The sequence below is a fragment of the Rhopilema esculentum genome, chromosome 7 (assembly GCF_057945365.1).
Source record: "Rhopilema esculentum isolate cy_ngs chromosome 7, ASM5794536v1, whole genome shotgun sequence".
Lineage (NCBI taxonomy): Eukaryota > Metazoa > Cnidaria > Scyphozoa > Rhizostomeae > Rhizostomatidae > Rhopilema > Rhopilema esculentum.
Window position 1 is genome coordinate 8224757 of NC_142821.1, and position 19112 is coordinate 8243868.

Sequence of the window (19112 nt, forward strand, 5' to 3'; positions counted from 1 at the left end):
TTTTGTTCCCGCTGTGTTTTTCATGCTACGCTTCACTGTTTGTATATACTGCTGTGTTTAATTAGGAAATTTCAGTTGGTTTGAAATAAGATAATAACACAGCGTATGTCTCTTACTATCGACTTCACTCTTCAGTATTCGTCCTTCGAGACTGTTACTTTATTAACAACACGGGTTGTTAAATATCATTATTACTGCTAGTCTGAAGGAGGACCTAATGCTGACCCAGGTCCAATCATTAAGCTGTCAAGGCGGGCTGCAAAAAGACATCATGCATCTTTTCAAAAGCACATTAGAAGTCCAGCTTGATTAAGATTTTGTCTCTTTGTTTTTAAGCAACAAAGTGAATTTAAATTGGCATGTTATGTAAGAATTAAATAAGTCAATCTATTGATCACATGTTTTCTGGTTTTGGTAGAGGTGACAATTAAAGATTTGAAAGAGAAGATAAAAGAATTTGAAGATAAAACAGATGAAAAACTTCAGGTAAATGAGAGGTCCAGATTTCTTCATGAAATTTGTCAATAAACACTTTCCTTTTATTTTCTGAAGGTGTCTTTTGTCAACTCAAATTCATTCATTCATCCATATATACATCTTGGACCTTCAAACAAACACATTGATGAATCCCTTTGCTCCTGCTTGTAATGAAAAATCTTTCAATCCTCTGCATCATTGAATCAGAGTATTTTTCCTTCAATGTCCCTTCCACTAGGGGTCCATCCTACTTTTCATGGACTTAGCCCCATATTTCCTGTTAGCCTTCCATTACAAGTCTATAAACATGTGAGGGTCTTATGTCAGTTTTCAAAGTCAGTGATCACCAGATAGAAAATGACTGACTTTCTCTGCTCATAACCTCTTTTGGAGGAAAAAAATATCCACACTTTTAAAGGCATCAATTCATGGTAAGTGGGCCTTTTCTAAAGGGGGTTATTTGCTTTTGACATGATTACTGTAGTTTCATGCTATATTGGCATGTATGTGTTGTTGACAACTTGCTGTTTAGTAAATCAGAACAAGGCAACTTCATGTGATGAGTGTCAGGCCTACCAATAGTATTGCAGCACAAAAATAATGACTCAGCATACTTGGTCATTCCCTCTTTTTATCATGACTCATTGCCTTTAAACCAACAGGTCCCACTTACCTCACTAGCAAGGTTTCTTATTACATAGTACTATATATCTCATTTTGTAGCTGTTAAATTGAAGCTAGCTTTAGTCAACTTTCTTTTATTTAGGCAAAACTGAAAGACCGGGAAGCTTCCTTGCAGAAGGATTTTATTCAAAAGGAAAAGTATGATGACTATGATATTACATTATATTGATATTTTATTGTTAAAGTGTGATATTATGTGTGTCATATTTAGTTGTAATGTGTGTCAGTTTGTTAATAGTTTGTTGTATGTTTTAGAGCAAATGTAACATAGTGTGAAGTGAAAAACATTGATTATTATACAGAAGCGTTTTACTTTATAATGCTGCATTGCTTTGTTGACCTATATCTCTCATGTTCCATTCATTAAGTAAATTTTTAGATTTATGTTTTTTACATTTGGTCTTATGAATTTGTTTTTGATGAACATACTTTGAAGTTTTCAGATTTCTAACAAAGATTTAAAGAATTTTTATTGACAAAAGTAGCCTATTGCCACCATAGTCTTTGGATTCCTTAGAGTTTTCGATTTAGTATTATCAATTTACTTTTTTATAGACCAACGGGGCATCTCGCCTACTTATAAAAAAAATCAAGCATATAATGTTTATGCAACAGCCATCACCAAAGATAGGCTTTAATATCACTGAGGTAGTTTATGCAACTACCTTAGTGATATTTACAATTGTTTGAATCATATGAAAATTTTAAATAAATATGTTTATCTAGACAACTTCAAGAAGTGCAGCTAAATTTGGCGTCACAACTAGGAGAGGCTGAGAGTAAAATAAAAAATCTTCAAATCGGTATGTCGGCTGCTGTCAGTTTTCTTATTGCCATTTGATTTATTTTTTAAATTTTAAAGAATTAAATCTTACCATAAAGAACAAAAATCTCAACCTTAAAGAATTCATTTTATAAATTGTGTTCAGAAAAGCAACCATTTCACACAGAGTATAAAATGATACAACTATAATCCAAATTCTAGGTTAAGAAATATATTTACGTCCAGTTGTTGAATTTAAGTATGTTTTGAAATGTTTATTTTTCAAAGCTCTTTATAAATTTTGTACTGCGAAAAAATCAAAACTAATTTAATCATTTTTAAATAGCATTGACTTTAAATCACTATAGATCTATATTATGTACACATCAGTGGTTCCTTTTTAGATAAAAAACTGTTTTAATAATAATCAAAATTAATTGGTTTTATAAATCTTTTAATTATCATCTGACTGATTTGCAAAAGTTGACTCTCAAAATTTTTCAGAGACAGTTCCTGTCAAACTTCTTATTTTTGTCTTGTTTATCCTTGGTTTGATTTTCTTTTGATTCTAGAACTGGAAGAAGCTCATTCCGATCTATTTGATGTAAAAAGTAAGGCGGAGGAAGAATCAGCCGCAAGGTTAGTATGGATTGAGTGTTATACAACTTTTGGTTTAAGCCCAAACCATTGGGATTGTAGGCGAAGCCGTTTGTGAAGCTATACATTCACCTTCTTCATGACAAGTTTGAGCTATTGTCTTTTAGCTTACCAGCAATTTTCACAAGTAACTGCCTTTTGCATTCAGATATTTTCTATGTTGAATTTCTGTCATTTGACCCATTGTTTCCCAATCAATACCTGTGATTGATTACATCATTTGTATTCGCTACATACGTGTCTGAACGTGAAATCATTTTAAGTGCTTATCGACTGTTGTTTACTGTCAACCCTTATGAGATAAGATAAAAATAATATAGTTCGTCACAGCAACTCTGTAGTTTAGTTCTTGTTATTTTGAACTATTATCATTTTCCTATCCAGTAAAATTTGTTTCATTCTAAGATACTTGGAAACGGCATGAAAAATGTATATAAAAGATATTTTTCTATGCACAACCCTTTCCATTAATATGAAAAAGAATTTGTGGTCCATTAGATTTCATTAATACAATAAACTTGTTAGAAATTGTAAGAGTAGCTCTGTTCATTTTTCCTTACTACGGGAAAAGATGATATCTTATATTGTATGCAAAGTTGTCTGGCGATATAAAATGACATGGTTATATAGAAACTTCTGCTTTTTATTTTACGTTTTTCAACTGATATAAATGAGATTTTATATTTATTTTATGTCGACATATAATATACTTCAATTTTATGTCGTGAATTTGTTTTCTCCGTAGGTTTTCAGAGCTGGAAATGATTGGTGTTGATTTAGATCGCGCTAACCAGGTAAGAAAAATTTGGGCAGTGAACATTTGAAAAGTGCGATGTCTTTTCTTAATGACTAAATAAAACTTTTGTGTAACTTTTTCAAGAGATCAAAAATGGTTGTTTTTAACGTTTTTCCTTGTTAAGAGTATTTTAGTTAAAAGTGTTGGTTTTCAACTTTATACCTCTGTATTTCAAATAAACTGCATTCTCGTGTTGGCTCAAGTTATAGCTTCAGAACCGATAATGTGTAAAATGCAAATGACCTAAGTAACTAAATGTTGTACTCATTTGTTATTTTTTAACCTTAGATTCTCATTTTCCTAAAATTTATTAAAGATAAAACACAATATATTGGCAATCCAGTTCAGTAGAATTCAATTCAATTGAGATTTATTCGCAGAATATTAATATACAGGTAATTTTGATAATGATAAAAAAATTTCCCGTGCAACTCGAATCGACTTGGAAGTTTTCATTATGTTGTTGCTCGCGATATTCATTTTATGACGACATAAAGATACAAAGTTTATAAGGGATTTGCCCGTGATTGGCGACTTAGGGGGTATAGTTTCATTGGTGTATGTAGCAGTTACTAGATAACAATCCACTATCAGTTTTATCCTTTGTTATTTCCTTTTTTCTTACCATTGTTCCAGCGTTGCCTTTCTGCTGAGAAGTATGCAGAATCACTCAAAGACCAACTCACTCAGGCCCTTGAAGCCCGAAAGGTGAGGCCTATTCTTTCATTTCTTGTAGTATTCGATCTCTAGAACCTTTTCGTATATTGCAAATGCTGTCTTCACCTAGCATTCTTCGGATTTCAACACATGACATAATGAACAAAACACTTTCAAGCTTTACAGCCAAATTAGATCGAAAACGAGTAATAATAATAATAATATAATAATAATAAATAATTTGTTTAAAGTTGGCGTAAAATGAACGTTAAATGAACGGCTGATAGCTAAGTGATAGTAATCAATGAAAGGCGCATCTTATTGGCTGCGCTCTGACCAATCAAAATCCTCCGACCGTTGACGTGATTCAAAATACCTAATAATAAAAGAAATATGTATCTATTACAATAAAACACGATGTTTTTCAGAAAATTAAAAAATTAAGATCCCTAGTCAGGTGAGAAAGATATTTCGTTCTTCGTTAATGAAAATGAATATTTCTCCCTGTGTTTTTAATCGACTTGTCATTCAATTTTGACTGAATATAGCAAGTAAATGGTCTAGTATTGTTTCTAAATATTAGTCTTCTAGATTTAAGACGTTTGATCAACAATCAATGCTTTTTTGTCACATTAAATGCTATAGTTATGTGAAAGTTAACCACTCATCCAGTTGGCTCAGTTGTTAGAGGATGGCTCAGTTGTTAGAGGCGCTGACTACAGACCCAAGGGTCCGTGGTTCGAGTCCCTGGCATGACCAAACTTTCACCCAGAGTGGGGAGAGTCGCCAGCTCTCTAGGAATCACGAGGTGTGGTCACATCGAGAGGAAGGACCAGGACACTGCTCGATAAGCATAAGCTTCTCGGTAGCAACAAATACAAATACAAATTCATCCAGTTCCTTTATAGGTTGCATAGTTATTAGTACATACTTTATTGGCAGCTTGTTAAAGTAGTCAACGATACCTTGTGTTGGTGATAAATCATCTAAGAGAGCTTTGATATCCATGCTTGTCAGTAACAATTTATTCTCTTTTGCGCAGACCGATCAAACGGAACAGGAGCGATTGGTATGTTTATTCTGCAATCAAAAACATTTCCTTTGATATTAAGTGCATATTGAAAGACTTTCACTACTTAGCCTTTGAACTACCTCTATTCATATTAACCTACCAACCTATAAACAAATGATTCTTAAAAGACTCCTCCTTCCCCTGCTGGCATCCTCAGTAATGATACGAGGAACATAGAGGGCAACCAGATACCGCAGCTTAGGGCTTTAGGTGATTGCATTACACTTGAAGTTATAGATGCAACTTACTACCCTCAAAGCATATACATCAAGTGTCACGCTCAATGTGATCATCCGGCAAATGTTCTGATAGTTATTTCATTGATGATTGCCTCTGTTGAAATAGGACCAGAGTCTTCATTCTGTCACAACTGCGTCATTAGAAGTGCAAATAGCTGCTAAGGACCGAGAGGTAATTATCTGCAAGTTATTTGTGTTCTTGTAATCAGTTATGATAACTTCAGATTTTTGGTATCAATCTAAATATATGGCATTTGAATATTTTTTATCGGCTCCATAGTTTTTGAAATAGCCCAGTGTAGCCGATTAATTTGTTATGCACGCTTAAAGACACTACATCGCTCCATAGTTGAGAGCGTAATTAATTTCACGTCTAGATTGTGCTGTACTTGTGATATAATTGTTATTATAAGTCATTGTCTCGATAGAGAGGCTGCATCGATGTGAAGGAGAGTGTTACAACAAAACCCTCAATTGTGTACCCTTGTTAGATTCAGATCGGAGAATCGTAAAATTGGATTTGAAGTGCTATAAAAACTTGTTATCCAATCCAATGAGAATGGGGAACAGCAGAAAGCAAGAAAATCGTAATTTGTATTCAAGTTAATTTGTTTTGGCTATTTTAGCTTGCTCAGCTTGTCGATGAAGTCCATCATATGCAAAGTGTTTCAAACAAACTGAGAGAAACTTCGAAACGAGAGGTTTGCATTCACTTTGATTCTTAAACTTACTCGATAATTTGATTCTGTGCTTTCTTTTCTCTCAGACTGTTACGATTAATAGACCGTACTGTCTGGAGTGGGGTGAAGTGGGGTTGTGACCGATGCCGTCAATAAAAGCATAAAATTTGACCATGCTAGTTGCTGAGAACTTGAGGTATTTGTTACTCCAATGATATCACTACCCCTTCCCCCCTTCTCTATTCATCGTCGGCATGCTGCAAATTGATTCTTCATGTCTTGCAACATCTTGCCTTGACCAATTTGACTGGTAATTCAAAGTATAGGAGTTATTTCAGTTAAAATGGGCAAGAAGTGGCTACGCTTACTAATCCGACTCTTTACATTTGCAGATATCCCTTTTAGAGGAACAGCTGGCTGAGAAAGTTTCACTTGTGGATTCATTTGTGAGTTGCTTGTTTTCCAAGCTACCTTTCTTAAAGCTCAAAAATCAGGGATCAAGCCAAGTAGATCATCGTAAAGAGTTGGTCAACAATAAAAGATCAAGTTTTGTTTCTAGCTTATTTTTCCATGGGACTTTGCGGCTATTGTCTGAGTTTTGGATGATCTGGAGAATTTAAGAATGACCCATGAATATTTGCTTTGTCGTTTTGACCCTTGATTACGTCGCGCATCAAGGGATATTGGATTTTTTGTTAATACAGTGGAATTCTGATATAACGAACTTTGAAGGGAACCAGAAAATAGTTCTTTATATCGGGAGATCGTTAAACCGGGAGTACACGCCAAAAAATCCTTCGGTGGCTTGTTTAGGCTATCTCAAACTTCTGTGCATATTGTGCTCCAAAAACCAAGCTGAATTCAAATAATACTACTAGTTGGTCATTGAAAATGAAAATCTTTATGTTCCTCTTATAATTTAGGACCAAGAGATTGGCAAAACTGGTATCACCTCCCTTCTAGTTGACGGCTGAAAGACGTCTTCTATTATTTCGCATTCTTTTTTGTCTTTTTCTGCCTCTCCATCTTTGTTTCCCAATAAAATTTTGTTGTTGCTCATTGTCAATGTCTCATATCAAGATAAAATAAGGAGGTATTTGTTAGTGGCAATGTACTCATTCATGTTCTGAGTCTGACTCATATCCTGGCTACCAGACTAGTATGGGTCTATAAGCTAGTGATTGAAATTTATCATCACTCATCAGCATGTTTTAATGAACACCGGAAATAAACAAATAAAAATAACAGGTGAATAATGTATGGAAAGTCCGTAAGATCGAAGTAATCAGGAAGAAGGGACCTAAAATTTGGTTCGTAATAACGAAAGTTCGTTATATCCAGGGTTCGTTATATCGAGAGATCTTTTAAGGAGTTTGTTAGGCAGAATCCAAGGGACCAGACATTTAGTTCGTTATACCAAGAAGTTTGTTATATCCGGGGTTCGTTACATCGGGATTTTACTGTATCTAAATATTTATGGTCAACTATGGCTGTATTGGTATTCTCTTTTTGTACTTTTAAATTACATTGTTTTAGAAATCGAAACTGGAAGCCCAAGAAGATTACGACGAAATCAAAAGAGAGCTGAAGTATGTGTAAAATGCATTCAACCGTTACTTTTTATTTGCTTCAATACACACAAAATGCTGAAAAAGATTTTTATTAAAATAAAAGCTAGACAGATAAGGATTTTTATTTAAAGAACTCAATGTTACTATATGTGGCAGTATGTGGGAAGTACAGCCCGCCATTTTTATTAGTTTTCTTTTTCTTTGTTTTCAGTATTTTCAAGATAATCGAATTTGGAGAAAAAGCTAGTGACATTCCTAAGGTATGTTCACTTTAAATTCTGTTATAAACTATTTGCTTCCTTCTGGAAGTAAATTTTTATCTGCTTGTTGTGCTAAGCAGGGGAAATGCTTCTGTAGGGGTAGTGGGGGAGGGAAGCTGTTTATACGTGAAAAAGTGCTGCTTTCTTAGTTGTTTGAGGAAAAGAAATTGCCTACAAAGATGCAATAACTTGACATACAAATATACGTGTATTATGTTTATAATGTTCTAGTGCCCTTAGGTCGTCTTTTTTGCGATTGGAAGTCAGGCAGGTCTAGCAATCCCCAGATGTCTCTGTTCTATGTGTCCACGCTTCGTATCTCGAAAATTTTTGAGAAATCTGTATATTAAGGCTGTCATTACTTTAGTAACTTCCTAGAAATTTAGCTTTCATGATCATTATGATTTATCTGTCTGTCATAAAGTGCTCGATGCCGTAAAGCCACATCTGTGCACGCTTTGGTGTATAGAACAAAACAGTTCTAAGCTGCTGCTCCAAGTTACACGTTTAATGCGAACATCAAGCAACTGTTCTGAAAGTTAGCTTTAGATATTATTATCTTCAAGGTTGAAAACTAAACAAGAGTGACGTCTTCAAGATTGAAAATTAAACAAGAGTGACGTTTTGATAAAGAGATAAACCAGAATATATGCTTTATCGCAAAATAGGTGTGAAGTTACACGAGATGTAAAAGCAAAAAATCAGCGATTGATTAAACGTTTATCATCTAGTTATCATCTCCATTTTAGGGATCTTCTCCGAAATCTCTCGAAAAACTGCTGTTGGAGAAAAATAGGGGTAAGAATGAATTTTCAACTCTTATTCAAACTCAACTGTATGATTTGTTTTTATCTTTGGTTGTCTGTTCGTTTGATGCCAGTTTTTTGGTTTTCACTAAATTTTTCATTTCATGCTCGTTTCACTTTAAACTATGATTTTTAGGTCTTCAATCGGAAAATGCAAATCTCAAAGTGGCAAAGAATGAACTCAAAGGTATTGATTTTGTCAACATCTAATTCGTTAATTGCCTGACTGTTTTTCCTTATTTATTTTCTCTAGTATTTTTCCCCCTCTAGCTTTCTAATTCGTTTTTTAAAAACAGAAAGCTGAAATTTGTCCTTTTCTTTCTTGTGAAGAGAAGTGTGATAGTCTTCAAAAACAAAATGGCGATGCTGTGCGTACAACAAAAGAACAAAAAGAGTTGATAACGCAGTTGGAGAATGATCTTTTAAACTTGAACAGCCTACCGTCCACATTTAGAGGTCAGGGCGAAGGTGAGGCTACACCTGCACCAGAGGCTGAACTTGTGGAGAAAGCTGTACAAGGAGCATTGCAAGAAGGTAAGATGTAGCATTGGCCTAGCGATATTTTCCCTGTGCTAATCATATTGAGGCAAATATATGAGAAGCTGCATTCTGCGATGACGTAACAATTCTCATTTGTTTTTGCAATTGTTGCTACCTAACTTCTAAGGTAGTTTTAGGACACTGAGAAGCTATGCTCTGGTCTTTGCTCTCGATTTGAGTATACCTCATGGTTCCTACACCTAGAATTACAGAGAGCTGTCCTTTCCGTTCACCCAAATGAAAGTTGATGATGTCCACGACCATTGGGTCGGTAGTCCGTGTCCGCAACCACTCAGCCTTCCTCGCATCTTTTTTCTTTTTATTCCGTAGCATCTTTAAACATAAACAATCCCTCCTTCGATGTTAGACCTTTTCTATTTTTGTTTGCAATCTTTGGATGTACTGGTGGTATGAATCAAATCGCCCAATCTTTCGTGTCTTTCCAAACACTAAGCATATTTTCTCTAAAAAAACTGAGCTAGTCTCTGTTATAGAGTTCTGCCTTTTATTTAACATGTCTCAACATGAATTATTTCAGAGAAAATCAATAATTTTTAGACAACACACTCCTTTTCCATCTTGAATGAGCTGCATTGACATGTTCATTGCGAAAAGCTGTAAATTAAGAAAACCACCTAAAGGTTGTTTTTTCTTCTAGCGGAACGCGAATCAGAAAAACCAGGCTCTGAGTCACTTCTCTCAATAGTTTGCAGTCAAAGAGAAAGATTCAGAACTAGAAATTTAGAACTTGAAGCAGTAAGATACCCGTTATTTTTATTTTTCTCGTTTATTATTTCATCATCCATCTGTTTCACAGGCAAGAAAAATAACTCGCACTGTCAGAGGTTAGCATTTTTATCCGTCTCTAGTCACGTGACAGTAACTTGATCACTTAAAATGAGAGCTCCATTCTTGATCAGTTAAAAACTTATAAACAGAACATTGATACCATCGGTAGCGCACACATTCAATTGATCAGATGATGACAAACACACATATACCATCTATTGAAGATGAAGATCATGAGGCCTACTTCTAAACTGATCATCAATATGTTATTATGGAAGATTTTTAAACATCATTCAAAACATATTGTTAGAATGTGTTTTTCTATACCTAACGAGATTGTGGCTATCCTTAATTCTTACGGAATATGAGATAATGCAGTTCTTGGCTAAAAACAAAAAAAAATCAACTCGCACTCATTATTTTATGTACATGATTGGCAAAAAGTAAAATCATAGACAACTTGTCGCATACTTGCAGTTCACAGGTTTGAGATCCCTTGTGAAGCACATGTCAATTTTTTTGAAACCTGGAACCGTTTTCATGAAAACAGAAACATGGAACCGTTTTTTACAATGACAGTCGCAGAACTAGAATGGCAATATAATTTTCTTGCTTTTTATTTTTATTTGCTTGCTGTGTAATCATGTGATCTTTTGATAATAGCAAACAAGGCATCAACAACAGCAGATAACAAGTCTGCAAAATGAAGTTGACAGCATCCGATCGGATAATATCAAGCTGTATGAAAAAATCAAATTTCTCCAGAGTTACCCATCACAGGTTTGTAATGCCCATTGCTGAATATGACCAACTTCTTGAATTTTCTTCATTTCAAAGTTATATACTTTTAAATTTGGTATCACAATATCATTACGATATTTAATCTAGGATGGCTCTGTAGTGTACTGCACTCAGCTATTTGTTTTGTATTCTATCTGTATTGTGTTTGTTATACGGTATGGTACGATACGGTACAGTATGGAATGGTATGCGAAGGAAAAGCATTGTACGGTATGTTACGGCACGGTTTGGTACAGTGCCTTTCGCTATATTATGGTACGCTATGGTATGGTATGATACGGCACGGTGTGGTATGATACGGTACAGTATGGAAGGGTATGCAAAGGTAAAGCATTGTACGGTATGTTATGGTACGGTGTAATATGGTAAGATACGGCACGGTGCAAGGTGTGCTCTGTAACGGTACGATATATTATGGTTCGGTGTTGAATACAATTGCAATTTTATGCATCTTATGAAACCATATTGCACTTTTCCTTCGTTTACTTCTTTTAGATATTTACTCTGTGTATTTTTCTGTTCTGGCCGCTAACTATTAAATGATGTTCCTCTATGGTACGCTAAGCACTTTTCGCTATGTTATTTTCGAACAACCACTAACTACTGAATCTGCCCTTGTTTTCATCAAATTTGACCTATTGTGACCGGATTGTGATGAGCTAGCGCAGTCGACCATTTTCTTATTAAGCAAGCTTAAATATTTGACTGTGTCCATTCCACCACACCTTTGGAATATCTGAACCAACACCAGAGATGTTTACAAGAACATGAAGTTGATGACGTATTTATTCAGATTTTTATACTCTTCTTCTTGATCGCAAAAACATACGGGCACAACAATAGCCAATCGCCTCTTCCAATTTCGTATTACATAAAAATCAGGGATTTTCGACGCGAGCCGTGTAGTGCCGGCTGAGTTTATACACCAAACCTATCGTATTTTCTCACACAGACTCAAGGGTGTAACACTTGTTTTAAAAACAAACAGTCCTATCACGCCAGATTTTCCAAGATTAATTAGAAGAATACACACCCTTGTCTAAAGTACATAAAGTGTTCTAGAATTCTCTCAAAAACGTTGATTATCTGCTTTTTATAGTTTGGGTGTTATAAAGGGCTTCGCCGTATGGCTAGATTTGTATGAGAATTCAGTTGGATGGGAAAGATTTGAAATGTTTTTTCAAGCAGGTGGTATTTTTATCAAACTTGGATGTTTTGCTAAATTTCCACAAGAGGTCGCATTATTTCTTAGTTTCAAATTCTGTTAGTTTAGTTTTATTGGCTGATATTCGATTGCCGCATATTCGATTGACGTACAATCTTTTACAAGTTTTAGTCTGTATAAAAAATATCGAGAATCTTTAAGAGACCTAAATATTTTCATTATCAAATTCATCTAATTACCCATCTTTCTGGCATTTAGAGAATGTATAATTTTGTACTGTTGTCAAAGTGAATAAGAGTTGAAAATCAAATTTTGAAGCAGTAATGGGCTTGAAAGCGCTAGATCTTGTTGCCTAGGCCATAGTACTCTGGTAGCCTGAAATGTGAGGGTAGAAAGTTTCAGATAGGGGAAAGTTTGAAGAACTTTTTTGAACTCGCTATATCGGAATTTTTTTCAGAGTGCAAAAGTTAATCTGAACGATGCTTCTGTGTCCAAGTATAGTTCCCACTACGAAGAAAGAATCGACCCTTTTACAGCTTTTTCGAGAAAGGTGAGAATGTCTTGCTCTAATTGGTCAAGCCATAAAAAATGTCTTTACCTAGGAGTAAAGGTATATTTTAAGGTCGGGAATAAATCCATCTACCCCACATCTATTTTGTTTCATTTTTGAAGACCCTTCCTTCAACTCTCGTTTTTATTTCAACCCTGTTCCAAGGAGCTCAAATTCGAAATGTCCTTGCTATCACTTTCAGCAGTAATTTCTTCTCATAAAAGGTCGACCTCCTAGTATTTTATTTTGGACTTGGCCATGATCCACCTACTCTCCCGTTGATTTATTTTAACCCTCGTTGATCGCCAAGCTCAGACATTTGCCTCGCTTGAAATATGTTCCTGCATTGTATGTACTTCACCACCTTGTATGTACAACCTTCCAAGATTAAGTAAAAGATCAAAGTCCATCTAACTGGCTTAACTATTAATATCACTCTTGACACGCATGCCCTCTATTTTGCCTTTAATAACGCAAGCCGATTCAACAACGCCCAGATTAAAAGATTATGTAAAAAAGCGATATGAAATAGTCTGGAAGGAAAAGTTGATTTTGCAGCCCCAAACCGTGAAAGAAATAGCAAGCTACTTATATGCAAAATTTTCCACAAGCAATCTTGAGGTTTGAAGATAGCTAGCATCACGCCTTCAAAATAAAAATATATATTATAAGGATGGGCTTCAAATTATGACATGCGACGAATGTCTTTTATATTTATAACACTTATGGTTAATACCGCTTTAAAGTATTTTGTTTCCAACACAGCTGCCCACAATTTGTTTAATTTCTATCATTATCTTATGATTGCAGCTTATTTTATGTTCTGTTGTATTTTAACTTATAACTCGTTGTAGGAGAAGCAAAGAAAATACACAAACCTCAGTGCTCCGGAAAAGGTCACCCTCAGTATGGTGGGTAAATTTTCAATGACGCAGTTCTGCAGCGCTGAAAGTATTTCTGCTACGGAAAGCTTTACTTTAAAGTTTAATGCTGTGGAAATCTTTATTTAGAAAAATGCGCGTCATTTAGAGGAAAGGTTTCTTTGACCGGAAAGTTAGGTATCAAAGCAGTGTTTACTGTTGGAAAACTCTTATGTCCTAATTGGTGCAAGTGAATTAGCTCTACTTCACCATAACTAAGAAGGGAAACCAAGTTAAGGGTTCGTTATGCTATTGGTCTCCAGATCAAATCGATTGAGCACCTGATACACCAGGCATTGTTTTATTGAGTACGCAATCACCATATATGACTTTATAATCACCATATAAACGTTACCTTTATCCAGCGTTGTAGTGCTATCAAAATAGCAAGGGGGGCTCTCGCACAAAATTGTGCAAGAAACAATAGTAAAAGGGGAAATATGCAAATTTTAGACATTAACAAAGGAGCTAAGCTCCCCAAGCCTCCTAGCACTACACACCTGCCTTCTTTAAAACACTCCCCTTCGAATGATTGCTCCCTTAAAATTCTTAACTTGCCTCACTGTTTTAAACGCCTCCTCTCCCTGGATAAAGAAGCAACTATCGTAGAATAAAGACAGGATAAAAAGCGAATCTGGAAAATGTAAATACTAAGCTGTTAGCTGATAATGTGATTTCATTTTCAGTGAAATTAGACCCTTTTTGATTGGCTGTTATTGACTTAGACAATAAACTTAGCTCTTGCTTTAAAAGTTGGGAAATGCTAAAATGGTATTTCATTTCTTCAGAACCTAATGCTCCTCTTACAAGAAAGGAGAATTGAAAAGGACATTGAGTTAGATGATGATGTTGATATTGAATTATTTTTTCACATTTTTATCATGTTGTTTGCTATTTTTAAGCAAGAAACCTTGACTTGCATACCAGGTTTTGATGACGTCACTTGCCTTGTATATTTTGCCTTGTATAACTCATACCTCGTCACCCTTGCCTAAGACTGTTTCAGTTATCTCTGATTCTGATTGCTGTTACAATAATTTAGTAAACTGGTATAATTTGATCCAAAATATGTGCTCTATTTCTCTAGCTGTCTTGATTTTTCTCGCAACTATTAACGACCATTTCTATTTCTCATTCATTGAATCCAACTGTAGTTAAGAACCACATGATTTACCTTATTATGCCGTCTTTGCAGGGCCGATTTATCCTGTCGAACAAAATTGCTCGGACCATTGTTTTCTTCTACACATTTCTGCTACATCTTGTCGTGTTCTTGGTGAGTAATTTTGTAGTCAGTATTAACAAAATAACGCCAAGATTTTACATTACTTATCTTCTTATCTCTTTTACCTTAAAGTTGAAAACCGAATTTTTAAAATTGGTGTTTCCATCATTTTCCAGTGACCTGACGGGTGTAACATGAAAATCAAATTATCATCTTAACACTCCCCCCCCCCCCCCCCCCAACAAATCATTGTTGCTTAATCCCTCCCTGATTATCACCTTGCTGTTTCAGCTTTAAATGTTTACGTTTTTGTTAGATTGAAGATAAAGGGTAAAGATTTCTTAAATGATGACGCTTTAAAAATGTATTTTAGAATTTTTTACTTTATACATGAGTGAGAATCATCAAATACCTCTTTCCCGTTCAAATCACTATTATTTGGTCATGATTCCAAAGACTATTAACCGGGCCAAAACACCAGTTATTCATTAGCAGGACTTTGCTCTCTCACTTTTCAAAATCTCAGTCATTTTGCAACAGGTTGAGCTTTTTTTGTTGGATTCTTTATAGCGGGGGCGGACACTTGGTTCAATATTGGGGGGGGGGGAAAGCCTTTTATTTTGATAAGATGACATCACATATCCCAATTGTTTTATAAGAAAAGACCATTGTCCTCCAAAAAGGGGGCGACCGTCACCCTCGCTCCCCACCAGGTGTCCACCACTGCTTTATGGTTAATAGAAGTTTTACCTATGCTGTAAGTTTTATCTATATCGTAAGACAGAGATTTTATCATCAGCCAGTCGTGCTTCAGTGTTGATTAGGAGGGGCGATTCACCATTACAAATAGCTAACGAGATTTCCGCCAAAACAAAAGGATTTCCAGGTATTTGAAAAAATTGTACGAGATTTTAATGGAGTGATTGCCCCTCGGCTGGTTATTGCCATACTTTTGAAAAATTGCCGATTTCGGTTTATACTTATTTCCTTAAGTTGGCACACCTAAAAGTTCTTGGAGTTTTGCCGTATGTTCATTAATTATTAAAATTATTAAAATTTGTGAATATTTATATTTTAGGTTTTACGTAACTAGACGGGGTGTGTGGGTGTTAAGACGCTGCCCTGATTACTCAGTCAGTCCTTTTTACTAAATGATTGGGCAAAAACACTCAGAAAATACCACGCTACACCCTCGCTTTCCGTCTGTTGATAGTTTCCCGGCTTAGGTTGAGAATGTAAATAACATTTTTAACTTCAAAGGTATATATTAAATATATTAAACGCAGAAATAAAATCAGACTTTAAAATCAGATCGTTTAAAAATCTAGTCACTAAAAAGCTGGTTCAGGAGTAAATTGTGGCTTTATTTTGTGAAATGGTTTATTACAAACTAATTTACACTTTAATTTTCTCTCCCAGTTAATCTGTCTCAGTTAATCTGTCCCAGTTAATCTGTCCCAGTTAATCTTTCCCAGTTAATCTCTCCCAGTTAAGGCTGCAAAGGTTTTTGAAAACATCCTGAAATTCAACAATTCCGACCATCTCATTTCTGAAATGCGTATGTCATAATGAGAAAACGTGTGTTTATAATTATTGAGATTTAGAATAACTTGCTGCTATACATAATATATAACATCTGCTCCTCCCCATAAAAAGTTAGTACGTCACGGTTGCTATTGCCGTAAATGTAAATGTCAAATATTCATTCGTTTTTATGTTTGCACCACTATCTGTGCAAGCGCCATTTGCACGCGAAGCAGGTTTTCTGTTTATGCCACTCATGTACACTTGCAACAAGTTTTGATCAGGGCTGCCTAGAGGTTTTGGAGGTCCTGGGGCAAAACTGAAAGGCGAGGCCCTTCAGATTCGCTTCAGAATATCTAAAAGGTTTGCCATTTTAAGGCATGCTTTTGCTACGTTCGAATAATACCTACGTTTGATTAATATCTTAAAATGAAATTCATTTCTTTATGAGGCTCCCTAGACATCGAGGCTCGATGGCAGTTTGCCCCCCTTGCCCCCTTGCCCCCCTTCTCGAAGGCCCTGGTTTATCTCGAAGGCCCTGGTGATATCCACACATACATTGTTTCTGCATCCAAGCGCTATTTTTGCATCCCAGTTATTTGTTGCATTTGAATATACCAGACTAGTTTGCTTCTGGGGGGGGGGGTATTATAATAAGCGCATGTTGTGGGGTGGGATGGACTATTTATATTCATGTTATTTCATGTCTTTTGAAGGTGTTATACAAAATGGCATACACGGAGTCATGCAAGCGCGATTTTGCATCAGATTGTGCGAAAAGGTAATGGACAAATTTTACACATTTGCTAAAATCATATTTCCCCGATAGAGATTGTAATGGTTTAGTCTAGAGGGTAGAAAAGTGTATAGTAAAAAGGGGGAAAGTACTGGGCGGGTAAAGAAAAATAGGTGAAAATCAAACCAAAGAATTATTTAAAGAATTACTACTGTAGTAAAGCTCTTTTCTTTCACTTTTACGAAGATTACATTTTGCAATTAAGCTTCCATTATATTCTTATCTGGAAATTAATTAAAACATAAGAAACAAAAAAAGAAACTTATTAGACTGAATTTATGCAAAAAGTAAGAAATGTCAGGCTGAAACGGGAGCTAAATGTTCTTATAACAAACGTGTACCTGCTGTTTTTAAGTTTGGCATCTCACATTGATTAGGATATATCTACATTTTTGATATTATGATTGTTTAGTCATTACTGGCTGGTTTGTCGATTCTCTTTTTCTCATACTTTCTTGATTTTGAAGAATCCTTCTTTCTAGAATGTTTGTATCTTTCTATTTGAATTCTTCTTCTTGATTTTGTTTTTAGGACCCAAAGTATTTTCTGGGACCAGTGGTCCCGTGGTCTGATTCCACCACTGTCATTGTTTTGTTAAGGTTTTATTCTCTTTACAGGTTTGCCGAACACATGCACAGTTTTCATAAAAGTGGAACATGATTTTATTCAACTTTATTCAGATATGATAAAACAAACAACTTATATTTTACAGTACTGAGTGGCCTTTAGTAGTATAAATTATCAGGGAATTACATTTGTTAAATATGATATCTTGCAAATAATACAAATATTAAAAATCATTGTTTGGTTTTCTTTCTTTAATATCTGGAGCTCTTTAGATAAGTGGGTAGTTTCCTGACACCCGTATGCTCCCTGAATTCTAGTAAAGGTATCATTCGTATAAGTAAACGTGCCAATCAACTGTTAACCAATCGAATTGCGAGCTGCAGTTCAGACCAATGAAAATGAATCACGAGCCGGGTATTTGTCACGTGTATCTGTGACAACGTAAACTTACACGGTTGGTATTTTTATCGTTATTTGGAATGCCACAAAACGTTATCCTGTATAGATTTGAACCTTATAAGACCGTATTGTGCGAATCATATTGAAACAGTTATATACCAGTTTCCATTCCCATCTATTTCTGCCACCAATTATAATATTCCACACTATTTTCTTAAATTGTTGGCCATCACGAGCACCGATGTTACTTAATCATCGTGAGTTTTCTGGTAAAACAAATTTTGGGATCTAAAAGTTTTCATGAGGATAATTTCACAACACAACAATACACAACAAACAACCAAATGAGAAGAGCAGAGAAAAACAACTGAGCGCTGAAATGAAGGAAGCATAATGGAGAAGAATCGGTGATATATTGCGGTTACCATCAAGCACACCATGTCAACAGTCTATGAATTACTACTTTGAATGTCCACCTAAAGCAATTCCGTGAAAGAAAAGGAATAACACGGCCTGTATTGCTTGACAATGACATCGTAGAAGCAGCAAATTACCATCAACGATTGCAAATAAGACATTTTTAAAACAAGAGAGGACCTTAACATCCTAAGACTTTTTAGAAATATTTCTAAAGTTAGGGAGTATCTTATTTCATTGGGGATTGAGTTCCATACCTGGTAATATTGGCATTCGTTTATGAAAAATATTTCATCCATAAAAGTAGATTTAAACCTTTAAATGATTCATTTATTTGTATTGCAAGATATTTTGAATTTTTCTTGTGAATTTATCAAAAATTGTTAAAAGGTTGATTGATCATCTTTATTAGCTATTCTTTTTGGCCTTTCATAAGTCCTGTTTATCCGGTAAATAATTTGTCTACTACTATCATTCGAATAATAGGACAAAAATTAAAATGCGAAGAAATGTTTTCATAAAAGTATTCGCTTACAGTCATCCATGCACGTAGCAATCCTGGCTAAAGCGTTTACTATTTTCTAGCCTTTTTACAAAAGTTTTTAACATGTCCTTCTAATCTAACTTGGTGGTCTAATATTATTTCTCTGATAATTCAATATTCGTACTTTCTTTGATAGTACAACAAATTATTGAATTTTAGATTCCTCTTAACTGGATTTGTTGGCATTTTAAAGTTATAAGCTTGCTTTTATCA

The 19112-nt window shown here is 35.0% G+C and overlaps 1 protein-coding gene across 1 annotated transcript in view; it reads left to right on the plus strand.

The window, feature by feature from the left end:
- The window catches only part of LOC135683121 (protein CASP), a 22298-nt gene extending 4526 nt beyond the window's left edge, over positions 1-17772 (plus strand). Inside the window, exons 7-28 of the mRNA XM_065198293.2 lie at positions 419-486; positions 1244-1299; positions 1888-1964; positions 2497-2563; positions 3327-3375; positions 4014-4085; positions 5077-5103; positions 5452-5517; positions 5972-6046; positions 6418-6471; positions 7562-7614; positions 7808-7856; positions 8606-8654; positions 8799-8849; positions 8993-9196; positions 9861-9958; positions 10655-10771; positions 12415-12507; positions 13362-13418; positions 14623-14703; positions 16893-16957; positions 17590-17772. Coding sequence (XP_065054365.2) covers positions 419-486; positions 1244-1299; positions 1888-1964; positions 2497-2563; positions 3327-3375; positions 4014-4085; positions 5077-5103; positions 5452-5517; positions 5972-6046; positions 6418-6471; positions 7562-7614; positions 7808-7856; positions 8606-8654; positions 8799-8849; positions 8993-9196; positions 9861-9958; positions 10655-10771; positions 12415-12507; positions 13362-13418; positions 14623-14703; positions 16893-16957; positions 17590-17632 — 1571 coding nt within the window. The 3' untranslated portion in view covers positions 17633-17772. The remainder of the gene's footprint in view (positions 1-418; positions 487-1243; positions 1300-1887; positions 1965-2496; positions 2564-3326; positions 3376-4013; positions 4086-5076; positions 5104-5451; positions 5518-5971; positions 6047-6417; positions 6472-7561; positions 7615-7807; positions 7857-8605; positions 8655-8798; positions 8850-8992; positions 9197-9860; positions 9959-10654; positions 10772-12414; positions 12508-13361; positions 13419-14622; positions 14704-16892; positions 16958-17589) is intronic.
- Positions 17773-19112: the final 1340 nt, after the last annotated feature.